Source organism: Aspergillus affinis (assembly GCF_023601865.1).
Source record: "Aspergillus affinis strain CMG 70 chromosome Unknown NODE_126_length_105642_cov_88_982144, whole genome shotgun sequence".
Lineage (NCBI taxonomy): Eukaryota > Fungi > Ascomycota > Eurotiomycetes > Eurotiales > Aspergillaceae > Aspergillus > Aspergillus affinis.
In genome coordinates, this window is record NW_026515907.1 from 1 (window position 1) to 13078 (window position 13078).

The window sequence follows — 13078 nt, forward strand, 5'->3', positions numbered from 1 at the left end:
GGCACAACCACCCCCACAACCGCAAAGGCACAAATAAAAGCAACAACCAAAGACAGATTGTGTGGGGACGCAATCTGGACCCCACAGGGTCGTTTTTTTTTTTTTTTTTTTTTTTTTTTTGTTCTTTTTTTTTTCTTTTTTTTTTTTTTTTTGTTTTATTTCCTTCCCTGCTCCATCCCAATCTGGATTATTATCTAATTCTTATTGAGCATTATTCGTCGGGGTGGATTTGGGCTCATTGTGATTGGATTGGCTGCTCTTTTATTTAACTTTATCTTGGCCTCTCTTTCGTTTCTTTTTACATTTTCTTTTCCCTTCTGGCTATTTTCCCCAATTTATTCTTCTCACCTTAATGTTTTATACCTAAGTGGCTGTAACAATCGTCCATGGAAAACACCCGGCCACATGAATCAGAACTCCAACAGATAGAATAATTTATCTTCCTTTCTGATGATAGCAACCACCCATAAGGTACCCTACAAAACTGATCAGTACGTACGGAAGACGGATAACGAAAATCAATACGACGATTGCTTGGCCCACGCAGCGACAAGGCGGCGCTGGCCACGCCGAGAAACCGACGAGTGGATAAACCCCAAGAAAAGTGTGCGGCAAATGGACCTTGTCTGGTCGCTCTAGAGGCGTCTGGGCATGGCACGATTCATCAGACCAAATAGAACCTTGAATTTAACCTTTTCTGTTTCGTTGTCGCTCATCCATGGTTCCGGGGCTGGCCGGCTTGATTGGGTCGGGCGCCGTTTGTAGGCGACCGTTCGCACCGTGAAATGATCAGTATCAGACACCGAAGTTGGGATGATCCCTGGCCAAAGAAGCAAGTCGATCAGTGTCCGAAAAAGAAAGTAAGTTGAGTGGTGGGGGCATCCTAAACTAAGCTTGTTGAGATGCTGGAGAGATGGAGGGGGAGGTCGGCAGGGTATGGGTGTAACATGTGGGAGGGTATTTTGAGAAAGCTGATGACTGATTCCTGACTCGCTCACGATGCATTCTCCCTTATTCCTATTATGTTATGTTGGGTTCTCCGAGTCTGCCGCTATTCTTCTTCTCAATAAGGTCAAAGGATTATCCATCCGCCCACATTGTTGGGTAGTGCTTACTTTTCCCACCGCAGGGCTACATTGCACCATTACATACCAGAATCCCAGATACTCATAGCGGACGCTGCACGGGATAATCCCCAGTTTCTGGTGGACAGGAAAAGGTCCATCGGACCTTGGCACAAATGATTGCATTGAGTTTTCTTGGCCAAAGTGGGAACAATAAAATCCGACAAAGTACTCCGTAAATGAAATCACAGCATAAACTGAATAGATTAAAAATGGAAAAAGAAAAAAGATTAAATTCCACCAAAAAAAAAGGAACAAAAGAAAAAAAGAAAGTGAGTTGACAGTACAGTAATACACTAGAAAGATACCGGTGGCGCTCTGATCGCTTGATTCCAGCCAAAAAGCGCTTAGTGCGCGACTTTCTGAAGCTTAAGCTTAATCCAACACGAGGAACCTTAAGCTCGCTTAGAGGACAAGGCCCCTCAATGAGGCCCACTTGATCCCATTGATATGGGTTTTTCCTTTTTTTTTTTTTTTTTCTTGGGATTCCTCGGCCTTCGGGCAACCAGAGGAAAAATTTAGGTTCATCTGAATTTTTTTTCTCCTTCCGAAGTCCGAGCTGCTGAATTATCGTGGAATAATTATGCACTGTGGAGCAGCCTAGCAGACTCAAGGGTGAGGCCTTCCCACCCAAACCCAACAATCTGTAACGCGTTATACTTGTGAAAGAATGACTAAAATAGGGTTAAACTCGCCCCAGGTTGTGCAGCGGTTCCGCCCGAAAGTGACCCTTTTGAGCCAAGGCTGACGACATTGATTTGCCGTTTTACCGTCTAGTCAGTTGCATGGATCTACTTAGCTCGGTCTGACTCTGGCCCTTTTGGTGACCAAGCCATCGGTCGCCTTTCACTCTGGTTCTGAGCTGTTTTTCTTTTCTTTTTTTTTTTTTTTTGGTCTTTTCTCTGTTTTATCTATTTTTTAATTATGATTTTTTCTCATTGTTATCAGTCCCAGTGCTCCGTACGGAGTAGTTAAAAACTCCATCACTCCCGCCTAGTCAACCAAGATCCAGATCCCATCAGATGACAACAGCCACTGTGGCGATGGGTCTCGTATTTTCAGTCCACGAGAGTGGGTGCGGATGCCTAATAATACGGGTACGAGAGTCAAGCGACCGCGGAGTTATACACACATAATTCTTTGCATTAACCTTCCTACTGAGTAGACCATTCTTAATGATACCACCCCAGCAGCACTCGGTCCAAAGTATAATATAGTTTATAACTTAAGCAGTCTATACACTTAGTTAAGTAATTTAACAACCAGAAATAAACATACAATGTAAGCCGGTGAGTTCCCAGTAATACGCCCATCCTATCGAATAGAAAAGTCCCGGTCAGATAAGGCAGACCCCCCAAGAACGCGTCGTCGCATTCCAGAACAAAAAAAAAAGCCCCGACCAACCGAATTTGTCGCGCTTTACGGTGTACGAACGAATGATAAATAGAATGTAATACGACATAATGGAAAGCCCGAAGTCCAATTTGCCTCCCACCTCAGGCTTCCTTCCCGGTTCCCACCACCCTCCACCTGAAACCCCATTCCTTCGCATGAAACAGGGATTAACCTGAGCCCACTGATCTATAACTCTATTAGGCAATGACAGATGGCGATGCCGGATGATCAGGGTACAGAAAAGCAAAATATATTAGAAATTGAGACAAGGGAAGGGAAGGGAAGAAAAAGAAAAGAAAGCGCCCCGGGGCCAAGACTAAATAGCTTACTTACGGAGTATGTATGTACTAGCTAGCAAGCAATGCTCCAGCAGAGGGAAGAAGGTAGTACTCTGTAGGCATCGAGATATTCAATGTTCGGTTTAGAAAGACGCTCTGTGATGTAATTACCTGAGAAACTTGTTCGGTTCTAGAAATGCGTTTACCCTAGATACCTGCTTCATAGGGAGTAGGCAGCCCTCCCTTGCTTCACAACGACCGCCCTACAATCTATGTATGTATGTACGTACGTTGAGTATTCTCCGTCATCCAGGGCCTTGATGACATGGAATGGAAGGGTTAAAAATTAATAATTACTCATAACTAAAACCGAATAACTAATAAAATCATCGGTATGCGGAAAGCTTGACGAATCTTATCGCTTATGACTTACAGGTCGGTCGGTCATCAGTTAATCTACACCGGACCAAGGTTGATTTATGATTACAGTTGGGGCTCCCTCCAGGTAAGCACAAGGCTATTCTTCGTCCTCGCGACACCTAACCAAGTCCGGGCATATCGTGACAGATTACCTGATCTGACTCTGGAGTGAGTAGCCAGTCCTACAGAGGATGCTAGAAAGAAGGAAAATTAGGGCCACAAGGAGCAATCATATGCAAACTATGGTCTAAGCCACGTAAGAAGACTGGGCGGGAAGGATTCACATACATACTCCATACCGAGGTATAAGGCTACCTTACCTGGGTTAAACTTATCTATCATAACACAGTGCATAATCATTAGATGGTTATTGTTTGAGGGGAGAACAAAAAAAGGAAAAAAAAAAAATCCCATTCACTCCCTTGCCCCGACCAGCAGCCCTTCTCGAGTCCAGAGCCCGGGGTTTATTGTCCAGTCACGTTGATCCGCGTCGCAGATAAAGTTGGCGGGCGCAGTCGCAGGATTGAGCTTTGGCCGTGCCGCTTGACCTGGTCTATTTACCTGTTCTGGGTTACTTGCAGTGTATTCGGGGAATGATCTTGGTATGTGTCGAGAGAGGCGCAGGGCTGGTTCATATTCTGATTACTTTCATACTATAAAGGTCAGTGCGATGTCTGACGTAGGACCGATGTAGTAAATGCTGGACAAATGGTATCAGTGTCCAGTGTTGGTAGGGAAGTGACAGGGACGAGCTATATTTTACAACACAGCCCTGATGACAATCGTTGGGGGGTTGGCGTAAGATACATACTGATGGAATAATAAAAAAGTCCCAAAAGGCAGACACATGCACATGCACCTACACATGACCGATTTACACAGTAATTACTTAACTCGCTATGAAAAATGGTAGAATGGGGAATGGATTATTCAGTCGTCGCAACATCCGACGCTGCCGTCCAGGCTACCGCGAAACCTCGCCTGTAACTAAAGCGTAGGTTACGGCTTACAACCTATTATGATACTCCGTACAAGCAGCTAACTAGGCGGACTAGCGCTCAGGATAAGCGTATCGCCAACAAAGTCGGTCGAATCCTGGCTGGTCGTCTTGGCTGCTTGGCCGGCCCACTTGGAGATGCGTAAATTGTTTAGGCCAAGCACTTTGGCGGGTTTTGGGAGTCAGGAGTACAGGACGGTTTGCAGCTGATGTCTCACATGGAAATGAGGGGGGAGGGGACAAAAAAAAGACATAAGGCAGAGGGTTGAAAGGCTGATTTCATGAGGGAGAGAAGGATTGGAAGTACGAAGTATGTCGGTGAAATCTATTGAGTAGATTGAGTATGTAGCCCACGGGAAATCTAATGTTAAACCCGATTCATATGCGAGTTCTCTTGTATTGATTTACTTAAATGAATGTTTTCTTTTCTGATTGATAATTATGTAACAATCAGTTAACTATTCTATGACTATTACTGATGTCTAACTAGTCCTGTCGAGGGGTACATACTCCGTACAGTCTCCGTACACCTACTGTATACGGAGTATGCATCGTCGAGTCATATATCTTCGCCCCCAACAAAAACAAAATTAATCGCCAACCTGACAGGTGCTAGGCAAGTGCGCATTGTATGTACTTCGTAGACTACCTACCAACTCCGTCCCATACTCCGGCCCCGCAGATGTATAGGCTGGTACCGTGCGAGGGGAACGATCATAGTTCCTGCACCGATGACTTCCCTGACTTTATTTCTTTTCTGACCGACCAGTTCATCCGGCGGGTATGGCGGCCTCGGTACATATATTACCTGCAGAGTCCGTCTGCAGCAGAGGAGGGGCTGACAACTCAGATAGAAATCGATGTACCGCGGAAGCGTAGGACATGATGTCAATCAAGGTACCCCCTTCGAATGATATCACAATCCATAAAATTGCCCGTACTACATACAGAGCAGAGCCCGAGGAGGGTTCTTGTTTTTGAGGGGTTTGAAATCGATATGTCGAATCAATCTGGGTTTTTTGTTTTTCCTTTTTTGCTTTTTTTTCTCTCTCTCTCTTTTTTTTTTCTGGTTCTGAAGTATGTTTTAATTTTCTGATACTCCCCCTCCGTTCCCCTCCGTTGACCTTCCATCGTGGATTGTGGATCGTCGATTGAGTGTTTGTACCGTGGTCGATGCTACTATCCCTGCAGAACTCTCCTAGCCTTCTTGGGGATCAAGCTTTGGTTTGTGATATGGGAACCGGATCCTGACCAACGGGGGGTTTTTTTTTTTTTATCAGCTGGACTTAAAATTTCTGAACGGCTTTTGTCTTATTTTTATTTTCTCATTTCTAGTCGGGGTTGTCTTCGCATCTATTTCCCCTAATAGCAGTCTAAGATAATTCCAATATACTATAATATAATGTAATGTAATATAGTATTAATTTAAATATAGTTACTCCGCATCGCCCGTATCCAATGCCCTCATCCCAACCAATCCCTACTCCGTCCAAAGGTCTAATCCCAGAGCGACCAGCCCGATGCTACCTGCATGACTGACTGGTAGCACTAGAATAGATGCATAATCTCCGCTCAGCCAATAATAAGCATATTCATGACTCAGACACCAAAATCCCCGAACCCGATGCTATTAATACTCAACATGGGATGTAGCTGTACGGAATACTCTGTACGGGAGTCGCAACGAGCGATATATATGCAAATAAAAATAAGGGGGCGAGGTATGATTTGCTTGTGAATATACAGATACAGATAGTTACATACATACTGTACATAAGGAGTGACTACTCCGTACTCCAGATCACATTCTACAGTATCTTTGCCCTTCAGCCCTCTAGACCTAACCATAGGTATGGACTGGAACTAGTTATCTACGAAGTTCACAGTAACTATTAGTTAATTAACTAGTGATGAACTCCCCCAAATGACATATCATATTCTTTCAAAATCAAGTTTTTAGTCTGTCTTTATTTTTAAACATCCCCCCCCCCCCTAGTTAACTATGGATACGAACCAAAACCTCCCTCTCTCTCTCTCCTTGCTTCCCCATTCCCATCCGTCCAGGTCGCAGGTCGCACGAGGAGTTCCGTGATCCAGTCTCAGACACAGCATGGTATGTTCGAACGTCGGTCCCTTCCAGACGATCTTTGTGGTAAGGTATGGATGGGTTGCACTTGCATGCCGATGCAACCCTTGATTGGAATCAAGGTTGCCAAGGGGGAGGGGGGAAGGCCCTTTGTGAAACGTTGCACGGGCTTATCTCCACTAGCATAATTGGGTTAAGGTAAGGCAGGGTAGAATTTAACTAAAAGCGAGAGAATTTAGAAATATGAAAACAATGTAGTGATTTCTTGGTTTTTTGGTTTAGTTAACTAGTAGTTAGTTGGTGGGCCATAAGAGGTATTTCATTCTTATGATTTTTTGATTGTGGTTACCCCTGTTTATTGTCGCTTTTTTTTTTAAACCGTCCTTTTTTAAAATCGTTTATTTAAATTTGTTTGGTTTTGGTTTTAGACGCCGTTCCCCATAGTCAATAGTCAAACTAAAATAGTAGGCTAATCCTGGTTATTTCCGAGGGGGTGACTGTTCATCAGGAACTACTCCGTACTATTTTCCAAGCTATCAATAATGATGGCGTTCGAGGATAATGATTAATGATTAATGATACTAATCAAGACCAGGGAATACAACGTACGATGGTATGGGGTGGATTGCTCCTTCTCCTACTAGTTGCCAACCTCCTTACCCCTCGGTGATAGTTCAACCGTGCCGACTCCTAAATATTGTGGGATATCCACCCTCCTGTCGTGAGGTTACCTTGTCGCCGCAGATCAACTACCCAACGGAGGCAATGCTGGACAGGATCAACCGTCCATTGCATAATGATCGATCATAGTCTGTTGAATTAGGTTAAGGTACAGAGAGGAGGGAGGGGGAGCAAAAGACGAGAACGGGGGCTTATCCATAATCCATGATCCAGCTGACTGTAGTGTAAACGTACCTGGTCCCTCCTTTCAGCCATAACCCCCGTCTACCTAGTCCTCTAGTTGCAGGAGGTTAGTTTTTTAGACCGTGCTTTTATGAACATGCCCCCCCCCCCCGCTCTGGCAACAGCTGGTATCTCCATTTTCCGTAAAACAAGTAAAAACTAAGAACTAAAAAGCCCAGCCATGTCCGATGGCTGTAGATGGCTGTACTTCATCTCCGATGGAACCATTCATCGTGGCGGAAATCAAAGAAGTCGACTAACATCAAGTTGGCAACCTGCTCCGTAAGGACTCACCACTAACCAGTCAAGAGCATCTTCTCCTCCCACACCAAGGATGCGTATCCCTGATCCAGGCGAAGCGTCAAAGCGCTGCAGAGCCAAGTGAATCCCCACCGACCAGTCGCCTGCCCAGAAAAGACGAGGTGACACGAGTTTTCCGAATGGACCCTCGACAAGCCGATAGCCAAGGCTTAGCCTGGCGTGGTCCATTGCCTCCTGGTTTCTGTATTTCCGAGGCTCCGCTGATCGTATTTATGCATTTTTTTTTGTTCGTCCGCCCGCGGCGTCCGGCTGTCGGTCGGATGCACAACTCGACTAATCCGACTTACATACGGAGTACATTACATTGGGCAGGGCGGTTGGTATCCGGTCCAAGAGTCTCATGTAGAGTGGACGATCGTTGATTATGGACCTGTGCCACTTAGACGATTGAGTTATCGTCCCTATGGGTAGGGGGTTATTCCTTCTTCCACTTACCTGACACTGTCACCACCACCCACATAACGCTGCCAGCCTTAACTCCGAGGGGCAAAAGTCCGAATCAGTATCCGTAATCAATAAACGCGAAAAAATAATAAAAATTCAAACAGGCTGATGCGTTCCACGGATCTGACGGGCCGATTAGGTAAATGCGAGCGAGCGACCAAGTGTCCTTTTAATTCCTTATGGAGATTAATGAGCCCGCCGAGCGCTCCGTCCCGACACGAGCAAATGCTAATACGAGCTAATCCGTCATCCCAAGTCTGGGCAGTGTCACTGGCTCCTTGCCAACCAACACCGGGAAAAGGCCGAGAGAATATGCTTAACACCAGTAAGGTTGGCAACTTGGCATCTTCTTCCCCCTCCCCGCGTAGGATCCTCCGCAATCTCTTTGGTCCTGGAACTCTGCGAGGCAACCCAGTCTGAACGGCTTTATTCCCTCGAATTGAAGATCGAATACGGGCATCCTTCGTAGGGTGTAACTTCGTGGCGCTCAAGTTTTTTTTTTTTTTAAAAAAAAAAAAGAAAGGATGGTCTCGTGGATATGTCTCCTTTCAGGCTTTATTCAGTAACTCCGTCCAAGCCCATCCTCGCCTGTCTCGGCCAGTCAAGAACCCCATCTGGATTATGGAAAATGAAAATGGAGTAAGACAAAAGTCGGACATCTCTCTTTTCCGACCGTCCCAAACGATGTGGATCGCGCGCCTTTGCGCCCCTTCCAGCCCAATTGGGTCAAACCGTCGTAGCGAGGCTCCGCCCAGACCGCAGCTTGGAGGGATTAAAGTATCCGATGGAGCCAGTCAGAGTTGGACCGGGTTCAAATGGTTCAGGTCTTGTGTTCCTGCTTTCCCAGCCTTCCCGCTTCTGGCCGTGTGGGATTTTTGGGTCTTGAACTCTTGGGATGGCTCATCGCATGGACATGGGCGCAACCTTCCGCGGTAAGCCGGGGAGACGAAAGGACACGGGGAGAAACACGACCGACGTTCCAGAAACTCTCGTCGAAGATGGAAGAAAATCATCCAAACTTCCGTAGTCCGTCCATTCCGGGGCACTACTCTGTCTCTGTCTCCTTGCACCTGCCTATACTGTGCAATGAACGGAGTACTCCGTAATTCACATACTCCGTAGTGTAACTCGTATATTTGTTTGGGATTGCCAAACCCACTTTTCTTTGTCCCGTCGCATACTCCGGTTGACGCATACGCAGCCGAGCTCCAGAGTTGCATTCTGGCTAGGCATACTCCGTATGTTGGAGATGGGGCGAGACATTTTGGCCCCTGGAGAAGGCCGACCGGCAAGAGTGACAAGACGAGGCCGAGCGAGGGAAAGGGAAAGGGAAACAGCCTCCCGGTACTGCCCAACTTCACCGCTTCATATCACCTGGTCTCACGTGGTCCATCTTTACTCTTTAATTACTCCGTAGTCTGTACAGACGGTCGATGTCTCGACCTCCATCCCTCAAAAGACGCCTGACGCCATCACGCGTCTCGATGAGAAATATGCGGTGGTCGTCCACCATCGCTCCTTACCTGCACTGGCGATCCTTCTCGTCCCCTAGTTACAGTAGTTACTAGTTCATGGTGACTCAGGTTGACTGCGCTAGCTAGCGCTAAACAGGACTCGATTCATGATAGCTCATCTTTACATTGTAGAGTGACTAACTGTGGCTGAAACTCAGGATAAGACAATCCTGCGCTGGATAAGGGTCATTATCCCTGCAAGAAATAAAGGTATTAAGTAGAGAATGTTTTCTTCGGGGATTAGTATCCCGGTTCAGAGTATACTTCAACCATGGCATTGTTTCAGACTACGATCACTCAGTCGGAAAGGCTGTTCCCGCAGCACAGGCTCACCACCGAGCGCATTACACCTCTGTCGTTGCTGGATGCAACCTCAGTAGACTTCCAGGCCGCTTGTGCCTCCTGGTTCTTCGACTGTCCCGAGCCAAAACATTCAGATCAATTTAGTCTGTCCGATCATCTGCGCCGGTCGTTGCGGATCACCCTGGACGCATATCCGCAATGGTGCGGGCTGCTGAGCATCGTCAACATCGTCGCCAATGCGCCGTCGTCACAAGAAGAGCATATCCCGCCACATGCCCGACGATTTGGCCGAGTCCGCGTGTCGTATGGGACGTCTCAGGATCCCGGCATCGAGTTTGCCGTCGCAAGAAGTGAAGCTACTGTGGAAGCGCTCTGTCCCGCCTCTCGAACTACATCTCACCGTCTGTGGGACCGATTGAAAGTTCCCTTTGCAGAGTTCGTCCCTCAAACAGCGCTCCAAAATCTCTTCCAGCCCATTGTTACCAACGATGCGGGTCTTCTACCGCCCACAATGGCCATCCAGCTGACGACGCTGGCGTGCGGAGGGTTTGTCCTCACTGTCAAGAGCGCGCATCCGCTAGCCGATGCGCATTCCTTGATACATTTCGTGAAGGATGTGGCGAGTGTCAGTCGATCCTTGCTTGCTGGTTCGGAATTGCTGTCGTTGCACCCATTTTTTCAGCCCGATGTACTCGACTCTTGTGCTGCCGGTGACATCAACGCTCCAACCGCCGACCAGGCTATCATCGATCAGGCGCATAGCTTGCCATTTCATCGATACGACTGGTGGACGCAAAACCCCAATTGCGACAAACCTCCACGCATTCCCAAAGCATTTCAAGACGAGGATTTGACTCCCGCGGGCAAGCCGATTCCATGGCCAGAATGGGATTTCAAAGAGCCAGCGTCAGTCTACGAGGTGCATCTGACGTCCGAACAAGTGGAGGCCCTCTGGAAGGAGGCAAATACGGAATCTCCTGACACACCAGCACCAGCGCCATCCCCCGGGAGAATCAGCCGGCACGATGCGATTCTGGCCCATATTTGGTCCTGCATCAACCGCGCCCGGCATTTAGACCAAGACCGTGGACCGGTCCACTGCGATCTCACGTACGGGCAGCGTCCGGTTCTCCAGCTCGGCGAGCATTTTATGGGGTCACCCACCATCATGATGAACGTCGAGATGACGGGCCACGAGGCGACGGCTAGTACGAGCCAACTCGGGTCGCTGCGGCGTATCGCACAGCGCATCCGCGAGACCATCGGTCAGGTGAGCCGCGCCGACACGGTGGCGGCGCATCTGCACAGCCTGGCGTATGAGAAATCCCCACAACGCATCTGGCAGGGATTCCTGGGCCGACGCCATATTATGGTGACGCCCTGGGCACGCGCCGGACTCTACGAGATTGATCTTGGCCTGGGAAGCGGAGTTCGCTACGCCGACGGGGTGCTTCCCGCCATGGACGGGCTCATCCTCATCAAAGAGGCGCCTCCGTCTGCGCGCGGGACGCCATCCAAGAGCCAATCTTGGACTGAGAGCGGGGTGGACGTGGTCATTGGCTTGCGCACCGAAGATATGGATAGGTTGCTTGGCGATCCCCAGCTATTGGGCCCCAGCAGTTGCCTGAACGGAGCAGAATAGGCGAATAAACCAAATCAAGCGAATAGCGTTTACACTCCTTCGCGCATACGAAACGAAAAGCATAAATACACAATCAAAACACTTCTGCCTAGCTTCTTTCTCGTCCCAAGACCACAAGCCGCCAAGTGTTCTCCAAATCTTGGCCTCGAGCCATTTAGTCTTTGCGTTAAACATGCCTGGCCTGCCACGTGGAAACTCCATGAGTTCTGTTTCTCTTTCTGAATCATTGTTCTCCATCGATCTCCAATTCCCCTACCCTACCTTAACTTACCTGATACTTGGTACAACCTTCCGATTTGAATAAACTCATACACTAGTAAAAGCCATTACTCCCCATTATCCTAGGGCGAATGGTCCATGGACAACTATCCCCCAGATCCCGAGCAAACTCTCTTTTTTCTCTAATTTTCGAGCAATCTGAAATTTATGAACCCTTTCGTCATGGTTTGATCTAGACATTTGGTTATGTCATATTCTCATCTAAACTATATTGTTAGAGATTACGTTAAATCAAGGTCCGGTTCGATTCTGGGGGTTTTGCCTATTTTTCATTTTTCCCTCTTCCCCTTCCTCCCTCTATCCTTGCATTCAAAAGACTCCATGCCACCTACCGGGATGAAAGATCGTGAGACGAGATTAAAAAATAAAAATAAAAAACCACCGGTCCCGTGGCGCAGTCCGCCTTGAAGTTCGTAAAAGCGAACAATGGCTCAGATCGCTTGTCCGGATGCACCCCTGTGCCCTTCTCTCTCTCTCTTCCCAAAGTCTGATTTTTGCGGGATTTGCATGCATTCAATTGGCTTCTCGGTCTCTGCTGTGGCTGGTGGCTGAGTTGAAGGTGTGAGTCATGACTGCTGACCTTTCGGGCTTTGGTCTGGCCTTTGCTTGTGCCTTTGTGCTTGTTTGTTTGCTTCCATGGTCTTGATCTGACATGGCTTAATCTGACCTGACCTGACAGCTCAGCTCAGCTCCGATCAGCTACTAAGCTCACCGAAAGCTGGCGGATCGGATAAAGCTTGAAGCTTGAAGCTTTTGGGTAAGGGATTTGAACTTACCCTACCTTATCCCATCCTATCCTATCCTACTTTAAGTTGGGCGTCTATGGCTTTTTGCTCCTCTGGGTCGACACCTGGATTGGATAGGATTTGCTTAGACTGGTTTTTCTGCACGATGGTGTCTACTGGCCTGGTAGGTTTTTAATCTCATGAGTTGGTTTACTAGTTCGTTTGTCGAGCTAACCCTACCGACCTACCTACCGGACACTGCCCCCATCCTTCCTGTTGAGACCTGGTAGAGCTGTTAAGCTTACTTTTCACGGATTTGGTTCATGGACCGAGACCGGATTTTGCTTACACCTTCGAGGCACCTTCTATGTAGCCTGCAAGACCTTAATTCTTCCTACATCAAAAAAACAAACAACCAATCAATCAATCAATCAATCAATTAACTCAGTATTGAGCAGAAAATTCTTCCATCCATTCATTTCATCGTTTTTGACCGCTGTGGTGTACTCGGTCTCTGGAATGTCAACAATATGTACAGTACCCGCGTGAGTCTTGATGGTGATAGGCAGGGGATTTGATAGAGAGGTATCGTTGGGAAGCTCTCTGTATCTAATCCTTATATTTGATATGGGGTTGTAGTATAACTC

At 47.4% G+C, this 13078-nt stretch overlaps 1 protein-coding gene across 1 annotated transcript; it reads left to right on the forward strand.

Annotated features, from left to right (window-relative positions):
- Window positions 1-9753: 9753 nt before the first annotated feature.
- On the forward strand, window positions 9754-11427 carry KD926_001299 (transferase family protein; the record flags this gene model as incomplete). Its single annotated transcript, XM_053104992.1, has 1 exon — window positions 9754-11427. The coding sequence occupies one exon, from the start codon at window positions 9754-9756 to the stop codon at window positions 11425-11427; it is 1674 nt and encodes a 557-aa protein (XP_052951758.1).
- Between the last annotated feature and the right edge of the window lie 1651 nt (window positions 11428-13078).